The following is a 27,697-nucleotide window of genomic DNA, read 5'->3' as shown; positions in this document are numbered from 1 at the left end:
TTTCTTCTTCTCTCTTTTTTTTTTCTTGTTTTTCAGCCTCTTCACATCTTTCATAGCTCAGGCGCTCTCTAGTCTCTGCTCCTTCCACCCTCCCTAGCTTTCTCTAGCCACTTGATAAACTAAAATTTCATGGCAGACAAACATGGTGCTAGTGAAAAATAATAAGATAGCTCTTCTATGATGTTTTTTAGGGAAGAAAAGGGAGAAAATCTTGTTCCAAAGCCTTGTTTCAACTGTTTCTCTTTTTATACTACTAGTTGATGAAGAGTATACTAGGATATGCTATACAAAATACCCATTGATCAAAAGTAGAAACTCAATGTTCTATTTAACATGGGATTAGAATGGATCAGAATAGATATGAATTTCTCTTTATCAAGGCCCGGTTCGTTTGGGATTTTTAGAATTGATTATGAGTCCGAAACAGATTATTTGACTCAAAATTAAACAAGGTTTTGCATCAGTTTTGGGTTCATAAATCATAATAAACTCCCCAAATCCAAAACGAAACCATACATTTCCCAATGTTGTGACAGCTCCTAACATATCATTGTGACAAAAATGGCAAGCCGAAACTGTTAAAAAATAAAGTAACTTCACACTCAGTTTCTTTCGACATATGCCCATTTTCCAACTAAAAGATGATGGGAGTGAAAATTTGTTTGACACAAATTCTGAGAAGAAATAAACAGAGCATTTATTAGTGAACTCAAATATGAAGTCAACATCTGAGAAATCCTATTGCAGCAAACCAATCTCAAATGGGATTGAGCCTCTAACTTAATGGTCAAGGCTTTGCTCTTCAACCTTGAGGTTCAATCCCAGCTCTCAAGAAAAACAAAAACATTAAATACTACAACAGAAGAAAATAAAAGTAATTATATGCTCAAATAAAAATAAGTCATAACAATTTATAAAACCCACTAGGAGATTAACATAAGCAATTGCACCTAAACGTATCTTGCTACGATCTCCCGCATGTGTTTTTCAGGTGCTGCATGAACAAATACAAAGCCAACCAAGATTATACAAAAATGGTTAATAAATAGAAAATGTGATATACAAACAGTATCTGTCCATTTTTGGCCCCACAAATGGACACCCATTGGTGATCCAATGGAGCTGATTTTTGGTACACACCCAATCCATGGAAGGGCCCATCAAATGAATGCTTTGAATCACCCAAAAAATATGGGGCCACATGAGTTTTTTGGGGCAGCTGCTCAGTTAAGCTAACTGAGCAGCTGCGCAGGAACACTTTGCTCATATAGAGGGCAGTGTTCCTGCGCAGCTGCTCAGTTGCTCATATATATATATATATATATATAGCTTGAGGCTTCCTTTCTTTCGATGTGAAATGGGCTTTTCTAAAACAAAATTTACACCCATTTTTACAAGGGTTCCATTTCTTTCGACATAAAAATGGATGTAAAACAAATTTATGCTCATTTATGAGTGTAAAAATGGGCGTAAAATTTGTAGTTACACCCATTTTCCGTCGAAAGAAACAGACCCTAAAGTACAAAATAGGTTTTTACACCCATTTTATGTTGAAAGAAACAGAGCCATAATGAATCCGCAGTGTCCATCTTACCTGGCATACCCGTGAACAGTTCAAACTGTCCCATTGCTTGCCTTATGAACATCTCGACCCCGCTCACAGTAGAAACTCCAGATTCCTCTGCTTCACGCAAGAGTCTGGTCACCTTTGGGATGTAAACCGCATCAAAAACTACAGAATAGAAGCTCAGAGCTTGCTGCACAAACACATGGCCAGTTACTTGATTAGGTACAATCGCGGTTTTAAATTTTGGCCGAAATTTAAAACCAAATTTCGGCTGAAATTATAAGATTTCACCGAAATTTCCACCGAAACTGAAATTGCCTTCGAAATTTACAACGAAATTTCATTTTCGGCTGAGGCTGAAACCGAAATTTAAAACCACGAGTACAATAATACAGAATAATGCTTATTTAACTCTCGCCATAGTGAACAAGCTAATATGGGCACTGGTACTATTCAAGGTTAGTGCATGTTCTGTAAGCATTTAAGACCAAAAACTGGTTGAATTGGGAAAATAGATAAACAGACAGCAGCTCCATGCAAGGTGTGAGGCACTAAAGTGCCAATCACTTATGCCATGTTTGGCAACTTCGAAAAAATATTTCATGAAATTTTTATAGGGCTAGTTGTGAGAGATGGCGGAAGAGGGGAAAACTTGAGATTTGTGGGAGTGCGGGTTGCATGAAAAGCTCCTAAACTTCAGGAAAATAAGAACAAAATTTAAGTAGGTATTTTCTTTTCACTATTTTTAGGGATTCTTAATGGTCTTTCCACTCCTGCTAACTCAAATCTCTCACTCTCCTTCTCCATCCCTCTCATGTCTCACATAGTTGGGCCTGCAATTATTCTATGGAATAATATTTCATGGTTGCCAAACATGACCTTAAGGGTGTGGGTTTCTCCAAAAAGCTATGGGTATTATGTCATATTAGAAAATTAAAAGGAAATGATAAAGTATAGACAAGACAGATAAGGAGGTGTTTTGGACAAATGAGATCATTAACAGATGCTGGTAAGGAATATTGCAAAATTACGGCATATAATTAACATCCATCGATGTGGTAGAATAGTCATTAACTACTTACCAATAACAGCAAGATGTAGAGACCTTAGATACTTTTTCAAAGATAATTCATTAATACATAGGTATAGGGTGGAGTTTAATCATTACAATATCAACTAAGCATGCAAAGAGTGTTTTCACATGTGAAACCCATGTTTTTTTTTTTTTTTTTTGAATGACCATGTGAAACCCATGTTAAATGGATTCTTCTGAATAGGCAATGTATCCGTGTAGGACACGTGTCAGGTTCCAATACTTCCAGATTCTCTGTGAAACTTCTAAATCTTTTTTATCTGTTTTTCTTAATACTACTAACACAACTTTACAATTACCGTATGTTTTAAGTTTTACCCATCCTAATTGTAAGTTGTTTAAATGGAGATAAAACATTATATTCTTATCCACTTAAAATTTCAATATATTATTTGTTAAAACCATATTATTATGTTAAGAGTTTAAGATTTGAGAATTGATTTAAATATATTAGTGAATTCACAAAGCTTACTTTTCGAGGTTTGTTGAATCCGACACTAAATACCCGTGTCGGATCATATCCATACCGATGCAACATAGTGTGAAACAAATGGATTTAGAAGGCTAACCTTAGATATGGGTGTCCCGTCAATATTTGGGTGCATTCCCATAGAAGTTGTATTTGCCAGGATCATCCCATTCGCTGGATGGAAGCTCTCTAATTCAGCAAGGGAAATAGCATCTCCTCCTACTAAATCGGCAAGCTCTCTAGCTCGATCTAGTAGTCAGAAGAAAGCATGGATCATTATCCATGATAACCAAAAGATAAAATGAGGATTAATCTAAATATAGAATTTTCATTAACTCTCATATGTTATTGATCAGTATTCCAGTGAACTGCAAACTCAACACCGTAAAAAAGCTAGGGATGGGGGCATGCTACAGCAAATGACATTAAGAAGACCTTTAGAGCAGCAGAATGAAAGGTGCCACAATGTAGGGGTGCAACTCGGATCGGGTTCAACCAGGAAAAAAAAAAAGGTCAGGTCGGGTTGTGTTGGGTTGAGTTCGGGTCAGGTTCGGGTTGAGTTTTCCCAACCGGGCTTGATTTCGGGCCGGGTTCGGGTTGAGGACTTGGGCAACCCGACCCGAGTGAAACCCGACATTTTTTAACCTTTTTTTCTTTTAGTAAGCTTAAAAAGTCAGGTCGGGTCGGGTCGGGTCGGGTCGGGTTGGAAAAAAAAGAGTTCCTCAGATCGGGTCGGGTCAGGTTGAACTTCATCGGGATGGAAATCGGGTCAGATTCGGGTTGAGTAAATGGTTCCTCGGGTCGGGCTCAGGTTGGCCTCAACCCGACCCAACCCGACCCGAGTTGCACCCCTACCAACATGGTTGAGAACAAAAAAAACAGATAGGAACCTCCACTCATATGTTGAGTCAATGCCATCAGAACACAAACTCCATGCCTAGTCATTAAATGGGAATATCATCACTCGTTATGAAATAAATATCATAAGATGTGAGGGTAGTCTTACCATAAGTGCGGTTGGCGATCACAACTTTTGCGCCCTTCGCTTTAGCACCAAAAGCAAGTGCCTTACCAGCACCACCAGCTCCAATGACGACAAATAGTTTACCAGCTAGAGGTGAACCAGTTGCATTGATCCCTGTATTATGTGAACCTGTATCAAGGTGAATCCCAGAGCAATTCAGTGATAATACTAAGTTCAAGTAACATATTAGATATTGAATTGCGATATTTATAGATTGCTAAAATGAATTCCACAAAGCTAGCAAGGATGCGTAAGACCTCTAATTCCATCCTCGATGGCAGAGATAGCACCTATGTAGTCAGTGTTGTAACCAATTAACTTTCCATCACTCGGTCTCCTAATAATTGTATTCACAGCTCCTATAGACTAGAAGAATTAGATAAAAAAGAAAAGAAAAAGAAATTAGTCAGAGGTGACATTGAAAAGAATACATGAAGCACAAATTCTTGAAGATAGAAAGAACCCAAATCTATCATTAAGTTATCAGCAAGGTTTGAAATTTCGGTTTCGGTTTCGGCTTCGGCCTCAGCCGAAAACTAAACTTCACCGAAATTTCGCTGTAAATCTTATAATTTCGGCTGGAATTTTTAAATTTTGTTTTCGGTTTTAAATTTTGGTCACGTCCGAAATCCGAAATTTCGGATTCAGGCCGAAATTTAGAACCATCTTATCAGAGGGTCTACAGCTGAATGCCATAAATGTACATTGAATTCATCAATTACCTTGGCAATTGGATCAACCTCATCACAGCATTGAACTGCAGTCTCCTTGTGAGGCATTGTACAGCTGCATCCAAAATAAAATTACACCGATTTAAATTAATTACAAAAATATTCATCCAGAAAATTCCAACTGCTACAAAATAGGTGTCCCTAATCAGTAAACACTATGATCAACACTAAAATTCACTATTTTGTGGCAATGAATGCTGGAACTGGGGCCTCAGGCAGAACTAGATGTGGGATGCACAGGCCTTTTTTCTTTTTCTTTTTTGAAAATTAAGAACTAGAGCACACGCCTTGGTTGCATTAGGTATCAAAATTGTTAATGCAAAAGAAAATTGTCCATCATATAAGGAAAGGGGTCACAAATCAATCTTTACCAATAAAAAACTTGCAGTGCAAACATCGAAGGACCAAGAAGTAAAACCATAGTTACCAGGGTGGAAAACGAATTCGGGAAGCGAAACGTGAAACGGAAACAGGAAACGCATGGAAAAAAATATAGGGGAAACAAGAAACGAGAAACGATATAAAATCGTATGGGAAACGTCTTTGGAAACGCATTAAAATCGTTTCAGAAATGATAGAAAAAACAAACATGGAAAACACGAAATATGTGGTTTTGAACATTTAAAATTTGTTAATTTCAAATTTCTATTTGAATTTTTCATATTTCCATATTTATTACAATATATGCTATTGTTTTCTTTTTTAATTTCTATTTCACAAATTTTGACGTATTTTTTCCAAAATGATTTTCATAAGTTCCACACATGTTTCCTACACGTTTCCCATGCGTTTTCTACGTGTTGCATACATTTATCACGCGTTTCACACATGATTTACATAAGTTTCTCATATGTTTCCCATGCGTTTCGGAAACATTTCTTCAATTTTTTTATCATGTTTCAGAAACGTTTCCGAAACGGGGGAAACGGGTTTCCCACTCACCCAAGGAGTTTCCGGCAACTATGAGTAAAACCATAGTTTCAAAACTCCCCCGCGTCATTGTGGACTCCCCTAGTCGACTCCCTTTTACCTTGGCCGTGTTCTGCGTTTTGCCGCCACGTTCTGCGTTTTGCCCTACAGAGTCAATAAAAACTCCTTTGACTCTCCCAAATTATGATCGCATCAACCGAGTACTCAGCCGCGTCAACGGAGTACTCTACCGGGTCGTGCCGAGTCGACTAGGATTTTCTTTGGCCGCGTTCCGCGCTGCATCCACGTTTTTAAACACCGAATAAAACACACTTTCTTGACAATCATAAATAAAATGAATTCCCAAGCTGGGATCTTTCCAAACACAAGTAAAACAAGGAAAACTTAAGAAGAATACTCAAAAAGTCACAATCAAATCGTCAGTACTTAGCAAAGTTAAGAACCAAAGAGTGTTATGGTCCTTATGTAAAAGGTATTTTGCAATTCTGGGAGTTACTGTAGAAAGCTCGACCCCTTAACAAACTCCAAAAATGCAATAACTGTGTGAAACTTGTTAACTTACCAACTTCTCCAACAGCTTAAGCTATTGGAGAAAGGCGTTATTTATCTTTAATACTTTAACACTCCCCCGCACGTGTGGCCCACTTGGCAAACATGTGACACATGTGGTCCCACTTTGGGCCGACCATCGCATGTGGATTTTTGCGATCTGGGAGGTTTGAACTCGAGACCTTTGGCTTTGATACCATGTTAACTTACCAACTTCTCCAAAGCTTAAGCTATTGGAGAAATGCGTTATTTATCTTTTATACTTTAACAAAACTCATGAGAAAGACCAAAGAGAAAGACATGAACAACAAACAAGGCAGCCTCCTATATCCAATTTTGGCGAGTGGAAAGAAAATGTTGTAGACATTCACCATGGGATGATTATGGAGTAAACATTGCCTTCCAACATGTCATTAGATAACCGAAAATCAAAACAGCTCTAGTGATTAACTGTAAGCACGACAACTTTAGCAGGAATTCAAAATATTGAAATACAATTTAAAGCATTTTAAGTTGTTCTCGAAGGATGATTGAACCTGAATCCAGCAAAATCCGGAGCCGAATACACTTTGAGAAAATTTGCAAGGTCATCCACCAACAAAGGCACATAAACTGCATTAAAACCAACAGATCTAAAGGCTGCATTGTGCAATAGTGGTGATTTGCTGTGACCCACAGGCTTCCCAATAAGTCCAAATACTTTTGTATCAGCTCCTATGTTTTTAAGATTGTACAAATCAAGCAAATCTTTGATTGTTGGTTGCCCAGGAGCTGATTCTTTTCCGGCACTAACCGAGCCAAAAGTGAGATATCCACCAAACTTGGGGCAAAGCAGCCGTGAAATCGCACCCCTCTCACTCATAACCAATCCAATAATTGGCACCTGAAAACTCTATCCATGTCATTTGCAAGAGAACTTTAAAATATTATAATTGTATGGAAATCTTTAGATTGAGATACATAGGAACCCTAGTTTGTATCACAAGCAGAAACTTATAGTAAAACATTGATCAAAGAAGCTTCCCTTGGCACAAAAGTAAATATACTGACATATTCACTATTATAATTGGAATCACATGAATTCAAGTGCAAGGCCATTAATTAGAACATACAAAACTTCGTACATGCTTTACAATCTATGATACGACCAGAAAAAAAATGAAGGGATTTGAAAAGGACCATGAAACTTTGAGAAGCATTGCACAAATAAAGCCCATTTTTTTGTTTTGAATTGGAAAAAAGAATAATACCCATTTTTTGTTCTACTTATTATAGCAGAAACTTACAGTAAAACATTGATCAAAGAAGCTTCCCTTGGCACAAAAGTAAATATACTGATATATTCACTATTATAATTGAAATCGCATGAATTCAAGTGCAAGGACATTAATTTATAAATAAAGAAAAAACTTAGTACATGCCTGACATTTTATGATATGACCGAAAAAATGAAGGTATTTGAAAAGGACCATGAAACTTTTTTAAAAGGACCATGAAACGTTTAGAAGCATTGCACAAATAAAGCCCATTTTCTGTTCTACTTATTATCATTAATTAATGCAAATATAGAAAACCTACAGAAGTGAAGTCCAGAGACCTACATTGACCACTAAATGCCACCAATGTTATCAATTGATTGCATGTTTAAAAGCAATGTTATTTCTGGTGTAAATCGTATTGTGGTCTTATGTTTTTTATCTTGTAACCAAGGGCAGTCATTTGTCATCTTTGTGCTAAGTCATTGTAACCAAGCTGTCAGGTATTGTAGCACCTCCACAGTTAATATTGAAAGAAACCATAAATAGTAAATACAGATCCATAAGCCTCAAAGTATTCTCTTAGTTTTTAGTTAGTTGATCATGTTGAAGAATAATATATAATTGTTTAGTTATTGTAGTTTTGCTCTTCTAGTGCCATTTAAGTTACTGTTGAAGGCCTTTTATTTTTCGTTTAGAAAGATGATAAAGATTGATATTAAAGAGAAAAAATAATAAATACGATGACGGATGAGGTAGCTCCATGAAACAAAACAAAAACATACAAAATTAAAGAGGTAACGAGCCTCCACTATACGTTAGGAGAGTCAATCACCCAAGAGAGCCTCAAATAAGTTGTCTTAGAGAATAAAAAGGCTGACAAGGAGAGCACGTGTGTCCGCTTCATTTGAGTCTTTAATCCCAATCAAACCTGAGCAAAGTTTTACAAACTCTCCCCGCTCATTAGAAAACGCCCCACCAAAGTTGGCAGACCCCAGATTGCCTATTGAGCTCAACTCAACTCAACTCAACTCAACAAAGCCTTTGTCCCAAACTAGTTGGGGTCGGCTAAATGAATCCTTTAGAAAAATTTCATGAAGAAGGTGAAAGTAATCTACCCAACTCTAGCTGGGTTCTTCTACGTGGATCATTTTCTTCCATTCTATCCTATCCAAGGTCATGTTCTCTGTTATGTTCCTAGCTATCAAGTCTTTCCTCACTGTTTCTACCCAAGTTGTTTTCGGTCTGCCCCTACCTCTTTTTACTCCATCAATTTGGCACGAGTTGCCTCTTCTCACCGGAGCATCCAAAGGCCTACGTTGGATATGTCCAAACCATCTTAAGTGGTGCTCTCTCATCTTCTCCTCAATTGGTGCCACGCCCACCTTTTTACGAATGTCTTCATTTTTAATTCTATCTAACCTTGTGTGGCCGCACATCCATCTAAGCATTCGCATCTCCGCTACACTCATCTTATACGCATGCTGCTTCTTGGTGGCCCAACAGTCTGAGCCGTACAGCATGGCTGGCCTCACAGCTGTCTTATAAAACTTTCCCTTCAATTTGGTAGGGATTTTATAGTCGCACAAAACTCCTGAGGCAAGCTTCCACTTCTAGAGGCTATTAGGAGGCAAAGAGGCCCATAGTAAGCACTTTTTCTTTACTCGAGTGATTCCAAGGTATAACTTCCAATGGCATCCAGTAACCCCCTCCGACAACCACCATCTCTCTTTTTCCCTTAATCACCATATGAGCAAACAGCAACGGAGAAGATTTCTTCACATCAATGATCCTCCATGCCTTTCATTCCATAAACCCCACATAATAACAAACGACATCTTGTTGAGGAACATATTGGTCATTGCAAATTATTGGTTTAAAAAGGATATTTATCTTCTCCTTGAAGGACATTTCAACCATCATAAATTGTTGGCTAATAAAAAAGATTTAGACTAGGGGGATCGAGCAACTTGGACTCCTATTCAACCCTCATCCATTTCTCATCGCTACTTCCTCTACTTTTCACAAATGTTCAAGCTTCCCTTTTTGGAAATTCTAACAGCTGCTGTGTTCTTGCATCAATCATATACTTTCATTTGATAGTACAGCAGAATTCAAATCTTTAGTCCATTGACCCATTCATTATGTTGAAAACTTAAAATTCCCATTTATCTATGACATAAAATCACATATACTACCAGAGGAAATATCATAAACCTGTATATAGTCATCAGACTTTGTTGCTTGGGTAGGCCCACTCGAATGCTTTCAAAAATCCAGATTTCCAAAATTTACGCAACAAGATAGAGTAGTGTGGGAAGAAGCAGAGGAAATAATACATTTAAAAGATCTTAATTTCATAATTTGCACAAGATCTAATTGGTTTCTGAAGTTTCTCTCATTGTAGCCAAATTCAGCCGGAGGAAAAAAGGATTATTTTTTTCACATTAGTATCTAGTAAAGCTGATTGATTCACTAAAATGTAAGCAGATATGATTGATTTGCTAAATTTTCATGGGACAGTTTTCCAATTGTTCTTTTTAAGTTGTAATTTGTGTAATGACTCCGGTAGTGATTGGTGAGCTCATGTTAATCTGGTAATATAACAGAGTTCCAATGCTATTTGAACCCAATATCGTCAGCAATAAAAGCTTGTAACCAACAAATAATTCAGAAAGTAGTTCAAAAGGCAACATCATTCATGATAATCTTAAAACAGAGCTAGTAGGAAAGTTGGGCCACCACCATATCATAACTTATTAAAAATTAACAATTGATCATACAACTTTAGTTTCTGTTTCACAATACAATAGAGAGACTGTTAATAGGTGAAAAAGAATATCTCCAAATTTCACAGCACTCACAGTTGCTTGAAATTTATACAACAGAGAGCACCATGGCAAAAGAATAATAATAATAATGGTTGGCAAAAAAATTTCACTTACTTGACAATGTACAAGTACTTGAAACATACGTGCCACGTCGGTGATGTCAACAGCATATGTTGCTATTTTCACTATGTCAGCGCCGGTGGCTTGTATCGTTGCCACAAGGTTTCCAATTTCCTCAGCTGATGGAGTACTTTGATAGTTATGAGAAGAAACAATGACCTTAAACTTTTCAGGCTTATTCCCAGAAATAGAGCTCATGAATTCATGAGCAACCTACAAAGATTGGTGACGTATCAATAGCTTGTTACTTTAAAACCTATAAAATATTCAAGCTAGGAATTCTTGAGCTGACAAAACCATTACACTAAAATTATCCATGACAAAACATAATTACAAAACAATAGAAGAGTTAGATATGTGAGATATAAAAGCAAAGACTGTTGGCATGCCATGAAAGTTAATATGATGTCAGAGTTACCCAACTCATACTATTTTGATAATTACATTGTTATTTGATAAATAAAGTTTTGTCAGTTATTCCACATCAGTGCAATGTTTCAGTGCTTCAGAAATATTGGTTGGTTTACAATTGGTAATTTGGTTTGGGTTCAAATTACATACAAAAAACCTGGGTTTTACAAAACAATAAATCATCTCTTTAATTAAGTATCAATTATTTCTATAATTAAGTGCGCAGAAATCACTTTTTTTCTTTCTTTCTTTTGTGTTTGTGCATGTGCAGATTTGTAGGTGCTTCAGACCCATTTGTGTTTATAAACAGTGTTAAAGTATAAAAGATAAATACTGCCTTTCTCCAACAGCTTAAGCTTTTGGAGAAGTTGGTAAGTTAACATGGTATCAAAGCCAAAGGTCTCGAGTTCAAACCTCCCGGATAGCAAAAATCCACATCCGATGGTCGGCCCAAAGTGGGACCACATGTGCCACGTATTTGCAAAGTGGGCCACACATGCGGGGGAGTGTTAAAGTATCAAAGATAAATAATGCCTTTCTCCAACAGCTTAAGCTTTTGGAGAAGTTGGTAAGTTAACAAACAGAACTCTGACTCGCAGTGCAGGACTGTCACTGTCAGCATTATCCTCTGATAAGTAAGTATGCAAGTGTTTATTTAGTGATTAACAATGTGAAAATAAATTTATGCAGTTAATTACTGGTTTTCCTTGTTATGAACTGAAAATAGGCTGTAGACTTGTGGGGTTGTGGTTATTGTAAAACTGAAATAATGAGAATAGGAGAAGAGAGAAAAGGGGAGAGAATCACGAGTGAGAAATTCTTTCATTAATTTTAAAAATAGGGCTTACAATAATTTATAAACAATACTGTATAGGAAAACACTTCTAAAACGGGATCCCGTATCGAAAATAAAGAAGGGGTGAAAATGGCCAGACAATTTGGCCATTTTCACGTGTTTTTTTATTTTGTAGGGATATGCGCTCCCTTTATTTGTCTTATGAGTGTGTGGCACAATAGAGGATCCCGTGCCTTTTTTTTTCAGCACGGGATCCCATTTCCTAGCAACCCTCTACTATATAAAATGTTTAAAACACCCATGTGGTATATTTCTAACACTCCCCTCAAGATGAAAGGTTCTTTCGAACATTCTCAGATTGCTAATCAAGTTATGATGTTGGTCTGAGCTGAGTCCTTCGGTAAATAAATCGGCAAGCTGATCTTGACAAGACATATGTGAAGGAAGCACTTCACTGTTCTTTACTTTATCTCGAACAAAGTGATAGATGATCTTGATGTGCTTGGTTCTAGCATAAAAAGCCGGACTTTGATCCAGTTTGATTTCACTCTAATTGTTGCACAAAAGAGAGTATGTATGAGACCTCAAATGTCATTCCAAAAGAATATGCCAATTTCACTCTAATTGTTGCACAAAAGAGAGTACGTATGAGACCTCAAATGAGACCTCGAATGCCGTTCCTATAGAATATGCCGTACCCATGTACATTCGGTAGTGGTTGACACTTGACACCATGGCTCTATTTAGCTTATGCACTGGATCATTCTACTGTTTGCTACATTTTACTTCTCCATGATACAAGGAAGCCATTCCAAACACACACAAAAGAGTTCCAGAAGGACACATATTAGGATAACCAGTATGTACCCTTCTACCTGAATATCTCCCCCTTTATGCACCTATAATGAAGTCTATAATCAATTGTACCATGAACATATTAAAGAACCCTTTTGGCTTTTTGTAAGTATTCTTCTCTGGGGTTATGAAAATGCTAACAGACCTGTTTCGCTGCATAATTGATATCAGGTCTGGTGACCATTAGGAAATATAATGGGTTGTGATATGTAGTCAGATCAATGACCTTTACACCTTTATCGGGAATCTTTTTGTTAAGCAATCCACGAGTGCATACTTCTTTATAGTTTATCATCCTAAACATGTCTAGAATATCAATGACATACTTTGGGCTAAAGTCATCCCTTCAAGAAAGTAACTTAGCAGACCCAAATCATTCGTATCAAAGTCTTCCCTTAGGAGTAATTAGAGTGTTCATATTTTGTAGTTATCATACGACTATACAAGCGAGCATCATCAAACATGACGAGACATGAGATTCGTATCTTTTAGATTTGTTAACTTAGCAACTTCTCCAAAAGCTTAAGCTGTTGGAGAAAGGCATTATTTATCTTTTATACTTTAACACTCCCCCGCACGTGTGGCCCACTTGGCAAACACGTGGTACATGCGGTCCCACTTTGGGCCGACCGTCGCATGTGGATTTTTGCTATCCGGGAGGTTTGAACTCGAAACCTTTGCTCTGATACCATGTTAACTTACCAACTTCTCCAAAAGCTTAAGCTGTTGGAGAAAGGCGTTATTTATCTTTCATACTTTAACAAGATTGGTATACTTTAGTTTATGTTCTATTTGCAAATATCTAAGATGAGTAGGAAAAGGCCCAACATTTCAAATATCATGGAGATGAAGTGAATGTATCATACTGATGTTAAGCTAAATGGGCCCAGTTACCTTCCATGGGCTCAATATGTGAAGTAGCCCTTGGTGCAAAGGGAAAACTAAAGTTTGAAATTGAAAACAAGCCTAGTGAATCTAATCATAACTACGAAAATTGGCTCAAAGAGAACTATTAGATTATGACTTGGCTTTCAAATAATATGGAATCACAAGTTAGTGCAAATGTAATGTTCTTTGACGCGGCTAAGGAGGTGTGGAAAACAATACGTGAGGCATATTCTTTGAACAAAAATATCTACAGTGTGTTTAAAGTGTTTGAGAATATATTCTTGTTTCAACCAGGAAACAAGAGAAAGTATTACAGTACACTTCTTGATATGTGGGAAGAGTTGAACGTGTATCAACTTTCCACATCTGATTAGGATCTATTGAAGAGCTATGAGAAGAGTTTAAGATTGTTAAGTTTCCTTCTGGACCTTCTGGATGGGTGTCTTTGGTTTCCTTTTACTGACCATCTTGGTCTTTTTTCTTCTAATATATTCCGTTTCCACTTGCCATTCAAAAAAAAAAATAGCCTTTATTTGCAACTTCAATGCATTGGGATTTCTAAGTCCTCTTCACATCTTTAGTGTTGGTAGAGGACATGGAAGTTGTGATTCAAAGGGAGGCAGTGGAAGAATTCTATGAGTTAGCTCATATTGATGTAAGATGATGTGATTGAAGGCCCTTATGGAAAAGGAAGGTTTTTCGGTAGGTAAGCTTCGAGTGACCCTCCAACCTTGAAAAACAAATCCTTAAATAATTGAGCTAAAGAGTCAACCCAGAAGAGAAGAGTTTTATGATTGACAAGGCAATGATAATGTTTGTGACAACCAGGCAACCACTCACATAGCGAGTAATAGTGTTTCATGACAGAACCAAGCACATTGAAGATGATCGAAATCTTGTTCCTGAAAAGGTAACAAACAGTGCTAAAAAATGTGGATGCGGCGCGAAACGCGGCTGAAGAAAATCCTAGTTGACTCGGCAGGATGCGGTTTAGTGCTCGGTTGACGGGGCTGAGTACTCAGTTGGCACGGTCATAATTTGGGAGAGTCAAAGGAGTTTTTACTTTTTATTGCCTATGAAGGGCAAAACGCAGAACACGGATGCAGCACAACGAGGAATGCGGCCAAGGTAAAAGGGAGTCAACACGGACGTGGGGGAGTTTTGAAACTATGGTAACAAGCAAGCTAGTATCTACTTTGAGATGAAAAGATCAACCAGTGGTCATATTTACAAATGCCCTTGTTTTATTTAAATTCACTTTTATTTGTTCCACAAGCTGGGCATGGTATCTACGATCCAACTTGTTGGGAGTGTTGAAATTATAATGATATCTATTTTTTTTGTAATTAATTGTCTGGGTTACGAAGTTACTCAACTCAACAACTCAACAAAGCCTTTGTCCCAAACTAGTTGGGGTCGGCTAAATGAATCTTTTAGAAAAAATTCATGAAGAAGGTAAAAGGAATCTACCCGGCTCTAATCCTGGTTCTAGTTGGGTTCTTCTACGTGGATCATTTTCTTCCATTCTATCCTATCCAATGTCAAGTTCTCTATTATGTTCCTAGCTATCAAGTCTTTCATCAATGTTTCTACCCAAGTTGTTTTTGGTCTGCCCCTACCTCTTTTTACTCCATCAATTTGGCACGAGTCGCCTCTTCTCACCGGAGCATCCAAAAGCCTATGTTGGATATGTCCAAACCATCTTAAGCGGTGCTCTCTCATCTTCTCCTCAATTGGAGCCACCCCCACCTTTTTACGAATGTCTTCATTTCTAATGCTATCTAGCCTTGTGTGGCCGCACATCCATCTAAGCATTCGCATCTCCGCTACACTCATCTTATGCACATGCTGCTTCTTGGTGGCCCAACATTCTGAGCCGTAGAGCATGGCTGGCCTCACAGCTGTCTATAGGTTACGAAGTTACGATAGGGCTAATTATCACTAATGGCATTAACATAGATGTTGCTTTTCAGCCTATTTATAAATTTAAAGCTATGAGTTTTGTGGGGAAAGTCTACCAAATCCTACAACATCTTTCTTATGCCTACTTCTATCCTTGCTTCTTCTCTTCTACTCTCTCCTCTATCCTACAGAATGTGTGATCTTCTCCAAGACTCTTCTTTCTTTTACTTTGGCACATGACAAGGAGGAATGTGTGCTCATTTATTAATATTACAATTACAATACTTATTATTACAAACAAGTACCCTCTTATGAGTCACATTACCAATGGCTTTGTTTCAGAAACTCCACTCCGCTTCCTTCCCCTCTTTTGGCCAAGAAAAAAGAAAAGAAAAAGAAGGGCATGAACAGCCTTAATAGCAATATCAGACACCTGATCTTGACTCTGGGTACTTAACCAATACGTCACGCCGGTCGACCACAATTATGTATTATGATTTATTAGTTTTTCTTAATCATAATTCACAGATCAAAACTAGTACACAATATTTGTATAATAATAAGAATCTACAAAAAACTCTTATACTAAGCTCCAAAGTTTCAAATTGCCTGGTATTCCAGTGTTATGATGCATGTTTTAATTAACTGAATAGATAGTTACTTTTTTACTTTGTTGGTGTTGCATAAGCCTTCTTCTCCAGCTATCTTTAGGAAGAAACTCAAAAACCCAATTGGCTTGACCAAATTTTGAGTCAACTTAGACTTGGACTCCAATGAAGCCGAGTGTAGTTTCAAGTTTTCAAACCTTGTCCACTGTACTTGAAAGAGGGATGCTATAGTGAATCAAGATGGCAGTGCCATAAAACGATCATGCCACAATAAGGAAAATGAAAACACAATTTGATTGTGGAGTTTATGGGGTTTCAGCACTACTTAAATGTGTCCAGATTTATAAATTACCAAGGCACAAGAAAGAATATGATCTTGAACTCCATGATCAGTAACATATTTCAATATAATAAAATGAATCCAAGAACTATCAATAAATGAGTTTGTTGACTAACTGACATACCAGCTAGAAATAAAGGTACCTCTTATGTTATCAATAATTCTAAACTATTTAGAAGGTATTTTACAGAAGTCAAACAGAATGCAACCTTGAGCTCAACATCAATATAATCAGCTCCCAATTCCATGGCCAGACGGAGGGCATCCAATCGCTTTTGTTCGTCACCTTCATACTGACCACCTTCCCATTTTGGTCTGGAATAAACACATAAATTAGCAAATATGATAGAAGAACGGATTTTCTACGCTGAAAACCTTTCAATAAATTAGGGAAGGCAACTATTTATTCAATAAAAAAAAGAAGATTACTAGAAACAGAAATTGCAGTTCAGAAGAACCTTTTCTATTAACAGAAAGTAAACATGAAGCAGATATGATGATGCAAGCTAGTTAAAAGCACTGAACATGAAATTTTATCTTGATCAATTTATGTCACATCAACAGTAACAGCAATCAACAAACTTACCAAATGAATGCCTTGGTGCTGTGTTCCCAGAAAGGCGATGAACGCAAACGAGAAGTAAAGAATGCCTGGTGTTGTGTTCCCAGAAAGGCAATGAACTCAAACGAGAAGTAAAGGAATGGCCTTGGTGTTGTGTTCTCAGAAAGGAAATGAACTCAAACGATAGGATAGGTCATAGGAAAGACAGACCATGATGCTTTTGTGCATAGCACAAAGATGAGATGACACTATAATGAAGAAATCTCAAATTGTACGTAAGAACTTCGTGATCATATAAAATGCTTACTTGCAGACTTGAGATTAATTGCTAGTTATCCAAGACGGAATTTCGGCTATCCAAATTGCTAGATAGGATCTTTGAATTAAGTCCATGACTGAGGATCCTCGTATGTTTCATATTAACAAATTGCTGCCAATTGATTACAAGCCTCACCACCTACTTGGAACAGTTAAGTGGTATATAAAATGTTATTGTTGAGAGTGTATTTACTATTTATTAGAGTAATCAATGCCAAGTCTTATAATTAGTCAATTACCATTTTGTAATCAATGCCCAGTCTTATAATTACCATTTTCTGTTCTATTTTTCAGCACTAAGTCCCTTTGCTTTGAAACCCAGAAGCCAGATTCTCCTACACAGGATCTGGTCCTACATGCAAATTGTATGTTCATTGTAAGCCTACAGTTTCTCTGCCTCCAGGTTGCAAGATCAGCAATGGTAAAGAATTCAATGCATGCAGATCTTTAAGAAGTTTTATGATTTCGAAGGGCATTGGGTTTCCTAGAGCAGTTAAACCCGACATTATTGGCACATGCGTCAGACCTAACACATGAATTAAATTGTCATTTGGGTACAGAAAATCAATTCCCAATATTCTTCAAAATAAACAGCCAACACCAGCATTCTAAGCTTAAGATAAGCATTAAAACGACTAAATTGTGAAAGAACAAACATCAACATCGGTACGTGATGCAGTGTAGATCATGGCGGATGAGCACAAGTTTTTATCCGATCGTCAAATCAGAACATGATTAATATATTTTAGGGGCTACTCGGGATGAGGCATCTATCACTGACCACTAGGCCATTACATGACCTCGGATAATCAATTCGATGTCATCTGATGAGTATTTTTTTAGCACTTTCTCATAATAAGGACATTTTTCTCTTTTTTATATTCTTGCAACCAGAATTACTAGTCACTTTAGGATTTCTATTTAGAAAATACGTGTGGCTCCCTAGCACACGAATTTATCCCTCTCTATTCAGGTAATATGTTTTTGGTTGAAACCCCTAGGTCGATCAGAGTGCAGTTTCAAAAAGTTTATAGCCGTATTTTTCCATAATTCAGTTTGCAACCTAGCTTGCATTCGATCTGGCATCAGAGTGAAGGTTGCCGCATCAACCACAGTATGCCACCCGGAAGGAGGGTCGTCTTTATGGCTGGGATGGAAGAATTGGGTTAAAGGGAAGAAGTGGCAAAACTTCTTCATCAAATTTAAGCCCTATGGAAGAGGAAGATCATGAAGAGGAACTTCATTATCCCTTCCATGAAATAGCACCAAGGCAATCCACGCTGGAGAGAGATCTTACAAAAGTCCTTAGGCGCTGGGAATAAAAAACCAAGATCAAAATCTAGAGTTCCCTGGCAGTCTCCCAGCAAAAAAAAAGATTCGATTAGATTTACACTGTGGAGGAAGCATTGGATTTTAAGGAAGTGTCTTAAGGAAGTGTCAGATTAGATGAAACTGAAAGTGGTTTTGGCTGTAATCCGCTTGAGTATGAGCAGTGGTTTGGTGGAAACAGATCAAGGTCATCCGTGAAAGGAATGGGGAAATAGTTGATTGGGATAAGATGAAGAAGAAATGAAGAATTTCTTCCTCGCAGCTATGTCTGTTTGATGCAAGGTTTTAAATTTCAGTTTCCGTTTTGGTCGGCACAGAAACGAAAACATTTCAGTTTCGGTGGAAATCTTGTAAAATCGTGGAAAAATATGGAAACATACACAAATGATGAAATTTTAAGATGAAACTTTGGGAAATGCTAGAATAAGCACAAGTACATTTTTAGAAACAATCACATAAGCAAGAGAGCCATCCATAATGGCTTAATCACATCGAAAACCTAGTGACATGCGTTTTCACACATGTATAGAACAGTAAAGTCAAAAAAGAAGTACAATGTAATGAAGTATAAGAAAGTACAATGACCAGTCTCCCCTCCAAGGACCCCAACTCTGTCTCAATATGATGTAAATAGCTCTTCTTCTTCTTCTTTTTTGAATGATTACAATGTGAATAGCTTTATACTATGTAAAACATAACACCTTTCCATTTTTTGTCGTTCCGACCATTTTGATTGAATTTCGGTCGGAAATAATGACCTAGAAGGAATTCATTGAGATTCCATTTCGGTGGGGATGGAAATGGAAACATTTCAGTCCTTTCGGGGAAATTTAAGATCATGGTTTGATGTAGCAACGCTTGCAAAATCTCTGGCAAGGCGAAGGTACTGTGGATGCATACACGGGGCATTTTTACCAATTGGTAGCGCAAAAATGATCTAGCCAGGACTGATGAGCTATCAGTTGCACGCTATGTTGGGGTCTACAATCGAACAAACAAGACACCCCAACTTGTTCGATATATTTACCATATCAGATGCACATCAAGGACCACCAACCCTAGAAAGGCAATACTCGAAGAGGCAGGCTAAAAACCCTAGTTCAAAGATTGGATGGTGAGGATAGATTGCTTGAGTGACATTCAAGTAAGGGTGTCAATTTTGGCTCGGGCTCGGAAGCTCGCTCGAGCTCGGCTCGAATCCTTAACTAGCCGAGCCGAGCCGGCTGGCCAGGCTCGTTAAGCTTAACGAGCCGAGCCCGAGTTAGGCCAGGCTCGGCTCGGCTCGTTAAGAATTTAATATATTTAAATATATATATTATATGTTAATATATACACTAAAAGGGTTGTCCAGGGAGTGAAAGGGGGAGGCAAAATATGTCACTTTTTTTTGGAACCCCATTTGTTACTTGGACCACCCCCCGTAGTGTAAAAAGAGTAGTCAAATTACACTAGATAGGGCTGTCCAGGGAAGATGAGAGGTGTGAATTTAATATAACCCAAGCTCGATAAGGCTCGCGAGCCTGACCGAGCCCGAGCCCGAGCCGAGCTTTTGAGCTTAACGAGCCGAGCCGAGCCTGGCCAAGCTCGGCTCGGCTCGTTTACACCCCTACATTCAAGCCAATCCCTGCCTATAACCGGGGGAGTGCAACAAAATGCAACACCGAACCAGTCACAAAAGCCGGCCACTACCACTACTAGTCTGTAGTGCTTCAAATGTGGGAGTCAGGCATAGGGGTGCGGCTTGTCGAAAAAATTTCAGCTAACATGGGAAGCAATTGTTCATAGACAAGGAGGAGATATATGATTCAAGCGAGGCCAACCTCAACAATGGGCCTATTTTGACTTTTTCAAAGACAACGAGCCACATAAGGTGATGTTGTTGGATAATGTTGGAGGTGTCCTAGTGACCAGGAGGCCGTGTTTCATGCCCAAGGAAACCGAGGGTGACACTGGCTTCGAAACAGCATATTCCGTACCTCTTGTACAGTCAGGCAAAAGGTATCTTGGGTAGTGACTGATTTGGGGAGTTATGAAATGCCATATTGAAAAAGGCCTTACAAAGCTCCAGATGAACAAGCACAAACATCCACATCCTTACAAAATGGCATGGGTCCACAAAGGACATGAGGTAACAATTTCAAAATGTTGTAATGTTCCTTTTTCAGTTGGGCAAAATTACAAAGACCGGGTAGGCGAACTCGCTCTTGGAGAGAGGTTATATACTGGAGAGCCTTAGCCCTTGCATAACCCCTGCCTTGTTGAAACCAAAGAAATATAGTTAATGAAAAATGTGTGTGAACAGTAGTGCGATAAATAAAATCATAGTAAAGTATTGTTTCCACATTCCAATATTAGATGATGCATCGGAGCAACTCTCAGATGCCAGAGTATTTATGAAATTAGACTAAAAAGAGTAAGGATCAGTATATTCATACTAGGCTTGGGACTGAGTGGAAGACGGTCTTTACGGCTAGAGAAGGTCTATATGAATCGAATGTGATGTCGTTTGGGCTCTCTAATGCCCCTGGCACGTTTATGAAGGCAATGAACAATGTGCTTAGATCATTCATGGGGCGATATGTAATAGTGCATTTCGATGATATCTGCATTTATAGTGATGAATTTCAATGATATCTGCATTTATAGTGATGACATGGTGTTACATTTGCAGCATTTATGTGAGATTCAAACTATTTGTCAAATGGATATATTATTTGCAGCCTTGAAAAAATACTTCTTCATGGTTGATAGAGTAGTGTTTGTGAGCTATGATGTCTTTATTTATGGTATTTCGGTGGACCACAAGAATATAGAAACTGTATTTGAGTGGCTGGTTCCTTAGAATGTGCACTTATCTCAGAGTTTTCACGGTTTTAGTATAGGGGCAATTTTTATGGACTCATAAGGCAGAACTAGGTTTTGAAGAGATTAAACGTAGATTATGTTCAGCCCCGGTACTCACATTATCCAATTTCAAGCAACCTTTTGAAGTTCATTGTGATGCATCGAAGGTCGGACTGGGCGCAGTCCTCAGTCAGTTTGGTCAAGAAGTGGCCTATTTCAATGAAAATTGAAATGGTCCGAATTTAAAGTATAATACCTATGATGTTGAGTTTTACTGGTTGGGCTTGGACAGATTCTCAGGCATTGGCGGCACTACCTCTTTCACAGAGAGTTTGTTTCGAACACGGAGATCATGAGGCCCTGAAATAAACCAATGTTAACCAGAAACTTAGTAGTCAACATGTTATAATTACAAGTGTTGACATTTGTTTTGAAGCATAAGTCTGGTGAGCTAAATACAGCTGCAGATGCTTTGAGATGGAAGAGTTCTCTAATTATCACCATGCAAGCACAGGTAGCGGGCTATGATGCTTTAATAGAATTATATGCTTCTAATCCTTTCTTCTCTAAAGTGGCGATACAAGGTAGGAATCAACCTGACTATGAGTTGTTGACGGGATTCCTCTATTTCTTTTTCGTTCTTTTTTTTTTTTTTTAATGGAGACGGGTTCCTCTTTTGGGGTATTGGATTGTGCATTCTCAAGAGTACTCTATGGATGAAAATTGTGCAAGAATTATGAGGTTAAGGGCGCGGCAAGACTTTACAGTTCGTTACTTCCCAGTACTAGTGGCCTCAAGTGCACTGGGATGTGTTTCGATTTGTAAACTGATGTCACATTTGCCAGGTGTCAAAGGGTACACCCACTAACACTAGATTATATCGACCTTTGCCAATGCTTGAGGTCCTATGGTAAGACATTATCATGGATTTCTTCTTGTAATCAGATTGGATTTTGATTAAGTAAATAGTCGTGATGCCCTAGCACATGAATTTATCCCTCTTTATTCAGGCTGTAGGTTTTTGGTTGAAAAATCTGTATCAATTAGTTCGGTTTGACAAAGTTTGTAGCTGGATTTTTCCATACTCAATTCAGTCTGCGATCTAGCTTGCATCATATGGCCATTGCCCAAGCTTTTAATTCATGCATTCCCCTCAACAACTTAAAGAATGTATTAAATACTGTTAGCAGGGCGAAATTTATAGACATTGTTAACTAACCAACTTCTCCAAAAGCTTAAGCTGTTGGAGAAAGGCGTTATCTATCTTTTATACTTTAACACTCCCCGCACGTGTGGCCCACTTGGCAAACATGTGGCACATGTGGTCCCACTTTGGACCGACCATCGCATGTGGATTTTTGCTATCCGGGAGGTTTGAACTCGAGACCTTTGGCTGTGATACCATGTTAACTTACCAACTTACCCAAAAGCTTAAGTTGTTGGAGAAAGGCGTTATTTATCTTTTATACTTTAACAGACATGAACCACCTTGATCATGCTACTAGTTGTGGGTGCCGGTTTTTTCCCGAGCGCGCGAGGCGGCAGGGGATCACCACGTTGGGTTTTCTGGGAGTTAGTTGATCTGTATTTCTTGTGAACTCGGGATCATAGTCCGAACTGAACAAGAAAGAGAAACTCAGAGTCACCACCTAGGTTAGGGCCTAGGACCCGTGCATGTTCTTCCGATGAAATGGGGATAGATACCCGGATTTCATTAGAGGAACAGTAACCAAATTCTTTTGCTCTGGGCCTAGAACCTGTAATTTTGCTCTGTTTATTAAGGCATGGTCCTTATAGATATCTGAGTAAGGGTTATGGTTACAATTGGGGAAGGTGTTAGACACCCCTCTTTCCCGAGTAAACCCGATCTCTTGACTTGATTTGGCATTTTTGAAGAATTTAATCAGGATAACTTATCTTTTTATCCTTTATTTGGATTAGGCTTAAGTCCAGAATGTAAATAAAATGAATTTACAAAAGAAAGAAAATAAGCGGTTGTTATCCTGATTGAAGTCGTAAGTTGTGATGAGTCCCGAAAGATCTCGCAGCTGACCATAATCAGGTTAACTAAATCAAACGGAAAAGATAGTACAGAAGGAAAAATAAAGTCTGGGTTTATGATTCCCTCCGTTTGTCCAACACCGTGGAGCACCAGGGCTCTCGTCTCTGTCTCTTTTGTCTATGGTGGGACCGGAGACTGAGTAGTGGGATAAGGAGAGGGAACGTAGCCCTATTTACAGAGAGGAGAGGGGTTTACGTTACATGATTTAGGAAAAAGGGAGCCCTAAATCCCATAACTACCCTGCACCGAGTTTGTAATAGAAATGCAGAAAGCTGGGAAACAAATGTAAATTTACCAGATGAGCGCTTGTCAGGAAACCGGCAGCATAACGACGTTGAATGGACGAAAGGGCTTCGGGTTTGCCGAGATTTAGGCAGCGCTATTTGGTACGAAGGGACTTCGGGTTTGCCGAGATTTCGGCAGAACAATGACGCTATTTAGACAAAATGGCTTCGGGTTTGCCGAGATTTCGGCAAAATAACAGCGTTGTTTAGACGAAGGAGCTTCGAGTATGCCAAGATTTCGGCAGAACAACGGCGCTATTATCGAAAAATAGCCCAATGGTTCTTTGAAATTCAATAGAACAACGACGCTATTTGAAGGATGTCGCTCTGAGCCTTCAAAAATTCGGCAGAGTGCCGACACCCAGTGTGAGCTACCTAAGAATTTATCTACTTTCTCTCTTCTAGAGTAAAGAAACTAGGATTTTCTGAGATTCAAAAGGGAAAACCGGAAGGAAATCCTCTGAAAATAACTTAAAAATCAAAAACAAGAAATTTAAAACCTTTTCAGAGAGTTAAAATCTGATTTTACTCTTACCCCTCCCCCTATTTATAGGGTTTGGGTCCAATTTTCTCACTCTGCGAAATTGGGAAAATCCAATTTTGCAGAGTACGAAATTGGACCTAACACTGACATGTCGGTGTCAGGTCGGCAACATTTCGAAAAATGTGATTTTCGTCTTTTTTTCTCGAAAAGTGCAATTTTTCGTCTCTTTTGACGGATTTTCGAAAAGTTTTGGCGGACCGTAACTCCTCCATTTGGACTTTGAATCACACGCGGTCAGATCCGTTGGATTCCTCGTTCTGAGGAGAATCCAATGAACCTAATATCAATGGTTTCGGAACACGAAGTGTTTTTGGGTAAAAACGGATATTTTTAACTCAAAGCTAACTACTCGGTTGAAACGCCGTGTGAAAACAGGTTTTTTGGTTGTGCCGTAAAAGGCAGGACGCCGTGTAAAGACGGGCTTTTGTTACACCTCTGGGGTAAAGTTAATTTTTGAGAAATTCCCTTAGTTTCATCACCTAGAGAGAGACTGAGAGAAAGACAGCAGGTACTCTGGGACTCGTCATGAGACTCTTCCTAGCGGCAACCTATCATTAGTTTCATCTAGACAAAATTGGGTGTCTACACTAGTAGGGGTGCAACTTAGGTCAGGTTCAACCCAAAAAAAAAAGGTCGAGTTGGGTCGAGTTTTCCCAACCCGGGTTAATTTCGGGTCAGGTTCGAGATGAGGGTTTGGGCAATTTTTTATTTTTTAGGCTTAAAAACTCGGTTGGGTCGAGTTGAACTTGGGTCGGGTCGGGTCGGGTCGGGTCGGGGTCGGGTTGAGGTTGGAAAAAAGGGTTCCTCGGGTCGGGTCGGGTTGAACCTCTTCGGGTTGGAAATCGGGTCGGGTCGGGTCGGGTTGAAGAAAAGGGTTCCTCGGTTCGGGTCGGGTCAAGTTGGCCTCAACTCGACCCGAGTTTCACCCCTAGTAACTAGTTCTGATCGAATTGGATAGAAACCACTCAAGTATGAACTATTCGACATTCTGGTAAACGGATATAGTCCGAAGTGTAAAACTGTGAACTTAGGGGGAACTCATTCTACTTCAACTTTGTAAGGTACCTAACCACAATGCCAAAAGCTCTAGATCTGATGGAAAATGTTAAGCAAGACCCTTTAAACCTGTTCCATACCAGATGCTGCTGCATCCGCCGTCCTCAGTCACCCACTCTGTGACAGCTTTCACTCTAGCCCTTTTTCCATTTAGCCCTTTCCACCTGATGGCCCTTCTGTGACCGCCCACTCTGTGGCAACTTCACTCTAGCTTTTTTTACCAGATAGCCTTTTCCAGGTAATCCTCTCCACAGTTCGCCCCTGACTAGGACGTGGTGACTGCTCTCATACCAAATGTTAGTTACCTAACCAATACACCAAAAGCGCCAAAGCTTATGGATCGTGTTAAGATAGGCCCTTTAAACCTATTCCACACCAGGCAAGGTCCCACGTTGTGAGAAATTTTGATAAGATTTCTATTAATCTTGGTTTCTTGGATGAATTGCAAGAGCCCTAATGTGTGTTTATATAAAACACTCAGAGGGATAAATATAAAAAAATGCTATGACAAACATGGAAAAAGATAAGAATGCAATATGCTATTCTGACCTAATTACTAATTTAATCTAGTTGCCTAATCTAGCTAGGTTACCTCATTTAACCCACTTACTTAATCTACCACCAACATAATCCAATGGTGAGATCTACACCAAATCCAATGGTTGGATCTCACATATTCTAAAACCTAGTCTCATACCTAGGCATGCCTCACACTCAGGACTATAACAAAATGATAGAACACTGATCTATCGAAATAAAAAATAGAGAAGAAGATGATAGAGAAAGAGGGAAACAATGAGTTAATTCGAGGAAACTCGACCTCCAATGTGCCAACTGATGGGGTATGAAAAACAGCAACTAATTAGCTGTCGACACGTGGCCCCAGGATGGCCCACCACAAATCCAGCGTCGGCCCAGGGGTAGTCTGGTAATTACCTAAGAGTAGGTAAACTTAAACCCGTAAAATGCCGACACCTGTCCTGGGGTAGGTAATCCAACCACCCCAGGTTTCCCTCTATAAAAGGCCTTTCAAGGCTCAGACCAAAGGGTAATAACTTCTCAACTAACACTCTTAAAAATTCGCTCGGCACTCCTGCTCGTACTGACTTGAGTGTCGAAGGGCCTGTCCGGAGTAACGACTCAGGGTTGGTCTTCTGACCTCGTTTGCTCCTGTGCAGGGCTCACCTCCTTCACTTCGGGTCCTCGGGTCCTCCAGCTCAGCTCAGCTCTTACGTCACTGCCGTATCTGTTACCGATTTTAGGCCTAACACTAACTGCACCAATTGTGATTATTCCCTTAATGAATAATCATATAGCATCTGCATTATATAAAAATTGAAGAAAGTAAAATAAGAAACAGAAATCATCAAAGTAGGAAAAACAAATTAAGGAAACCTAATATAATAAGGAATTAACATAAAAAGGAAAACAATCTAAATAAATAAATCAGGTTCTGATACAGACTTTTTAGAGAAAAACCCTGAAAGTACACAGAAGATTGAACCAGAACAAGAATAAGATTGAATTTTTATACCTGTAAGTGACTAAGACAGGGAGAGGCTTATCTCTGAGGAGGATTTCAAGATCAGATCGAGGTCTAAGACTTTCCAAATAATCGATTCTGAGCTCTATGACGTCTGCACCAGAATCCTTTGCCTGAACCATCCCAATCAGCATCTCATCGACTGATTTTGAGACCAGAGGAACACAAATGAGTGATGAATTCATCCTCATTATTCCAGATCCCAGATGAAAATCTGAAGCCAACAAACCCTACAAATTCCCCAAAAAAAAACAACAAAACCCAGATGAGATAAGAAGAGTATGTTAGCAACAAAACTCTTCTTCCGAAGGGTTAACGAAAATATATAGGAAGAGCAAATACCGAAATGCTGCTGGATTTCATAGAGAAAGAATAGAAGAATAATAAAAAGAGATGGAGTAGAAAAGGTAGGCAAGAGGGATGACTTAGTGGGAAAGGGGAAATTTTTTGTATTTAGTCTATTGGGTTGTTGGGTTGTCCAGGGGTTAGGTAGCCCTCAAAGTAGGAGTCTCCACGACTCTACCTGTGTGACTGTGTCTTTGTCTGGGGCAGGTGTTTACTTCGTAGCGTAGTGGCGTGAGTGATCAGTGCGTGTAGATGAGATCTTTACCCTTCATTGGATGGGAATCTTGACTGTTGGTTGTAGGGGTGGTAGATTTGGTAATTAGTTAGATTAGGCAAAAAAATTATACTTGGTAATTGGGTTTGGTTAGGATGTTTCTATCTTAATCTTGTTCAGGAATAAATCCTTATCTAAACACTCATTGGGTATCTTTGCAGATTTT

At 38.8% G+C, this 27,697-nt stretch overlaps 1 protein-coding gene across 3 annotated transcripts; it reads right to left on the bottom strand.

Annotated features, from left to right (window-relative positions):
• Positions 1-672: 672 nt before the first annotated feature.
• Positions 673-27,410, bottom strand: MEE32 (dehydroquinate dehydratase, putative / shikimate dehydrogenase). 3 transcript variants are annotated; one of them, XM_077376349.1, is made up of 11 exons: positions 27,255-27,410; positions 26,904-27,142; positions 16,580-16,685; positions 10,565-10,783; positions 6,900-7,255; positions 4,876-4,939; positions 4,411-4,519; positions 4,136-4,282; positions 3,230-3,378; positions 1,595-1,757; positions 673-994 (listed from the first exon to the last, which is right to left on the bottom strand). In XM_077376349.1, exons 1-11 carry the CDS (start codon positions 27,273-27,275, stop codon positions 951-953), a joined length of 1,617 nt encoding a protein of 538 aa, XP_077232464.1. In that variant the 5' UTR covers positions 27,276-27,410; the 3' UTR covers positions 673-950. The 3 variants fall into 3 exon arrangements, with proteins under 3 accessions (XP_077232464.1, XP_077232468.1, XP_077232473.1); XM_077376353.1 differs by having other exon boundaries at positions 6,900-7,246; XM_077376358.1 differs by lacking the exon at positions 27,255-27,410 and adding an exon at positions 21,680-21,783 and having other exon boundaries at positions 26,904-27,018.
• Between the last annotated feature and the right edge of the window lie 287 nt (positions 27,411-27,697).

Source organism: Tasmannia lanceolata, unplaced genomic scaffold (genome assembly GCF_043159265.1).
Source record: "Tasmannia lanceolata isolate RefF3 unplaced genomic scaffold, GAP_Taslan_0.1 ptg000002l, whole genome shotgun sequence".
Lineage (NCBI taxonomy): Eukaryota > Viridiplantae > Streptophyta > Magnoliopsida > Canellales > Winteraceae > Tasmannia > Tasmannia lanceolata.
The sequence above is the reverse complement of the archived record's forward strand: the minus strand, read 5'-3'. Positions and strand labels throughout refer to the sequence as shown.

Bases quoted from the DNA above. Each gene is read 5' to 3' on its own strand.
- MEE32 (XM_077376349.1), bottom strand. From the start codon at position 27,275: ATGAAATCCAGCAGCATTTCG. The intron at 27,143-27,254 runs GTATTTGCTCTT...GGGAATTTGTAG, and splicing joins TGAAATCCAGCAGCATTTCG to GGTTTGTTGGCTTCAGATTT. The intron at 10,784-16,579 runs GTTGCATTCTGT...CAATCTTTGTAG, and splicing joins ATATTGATGTTGAGCTCAAG to GTTGCTCATGAATTCATGAG.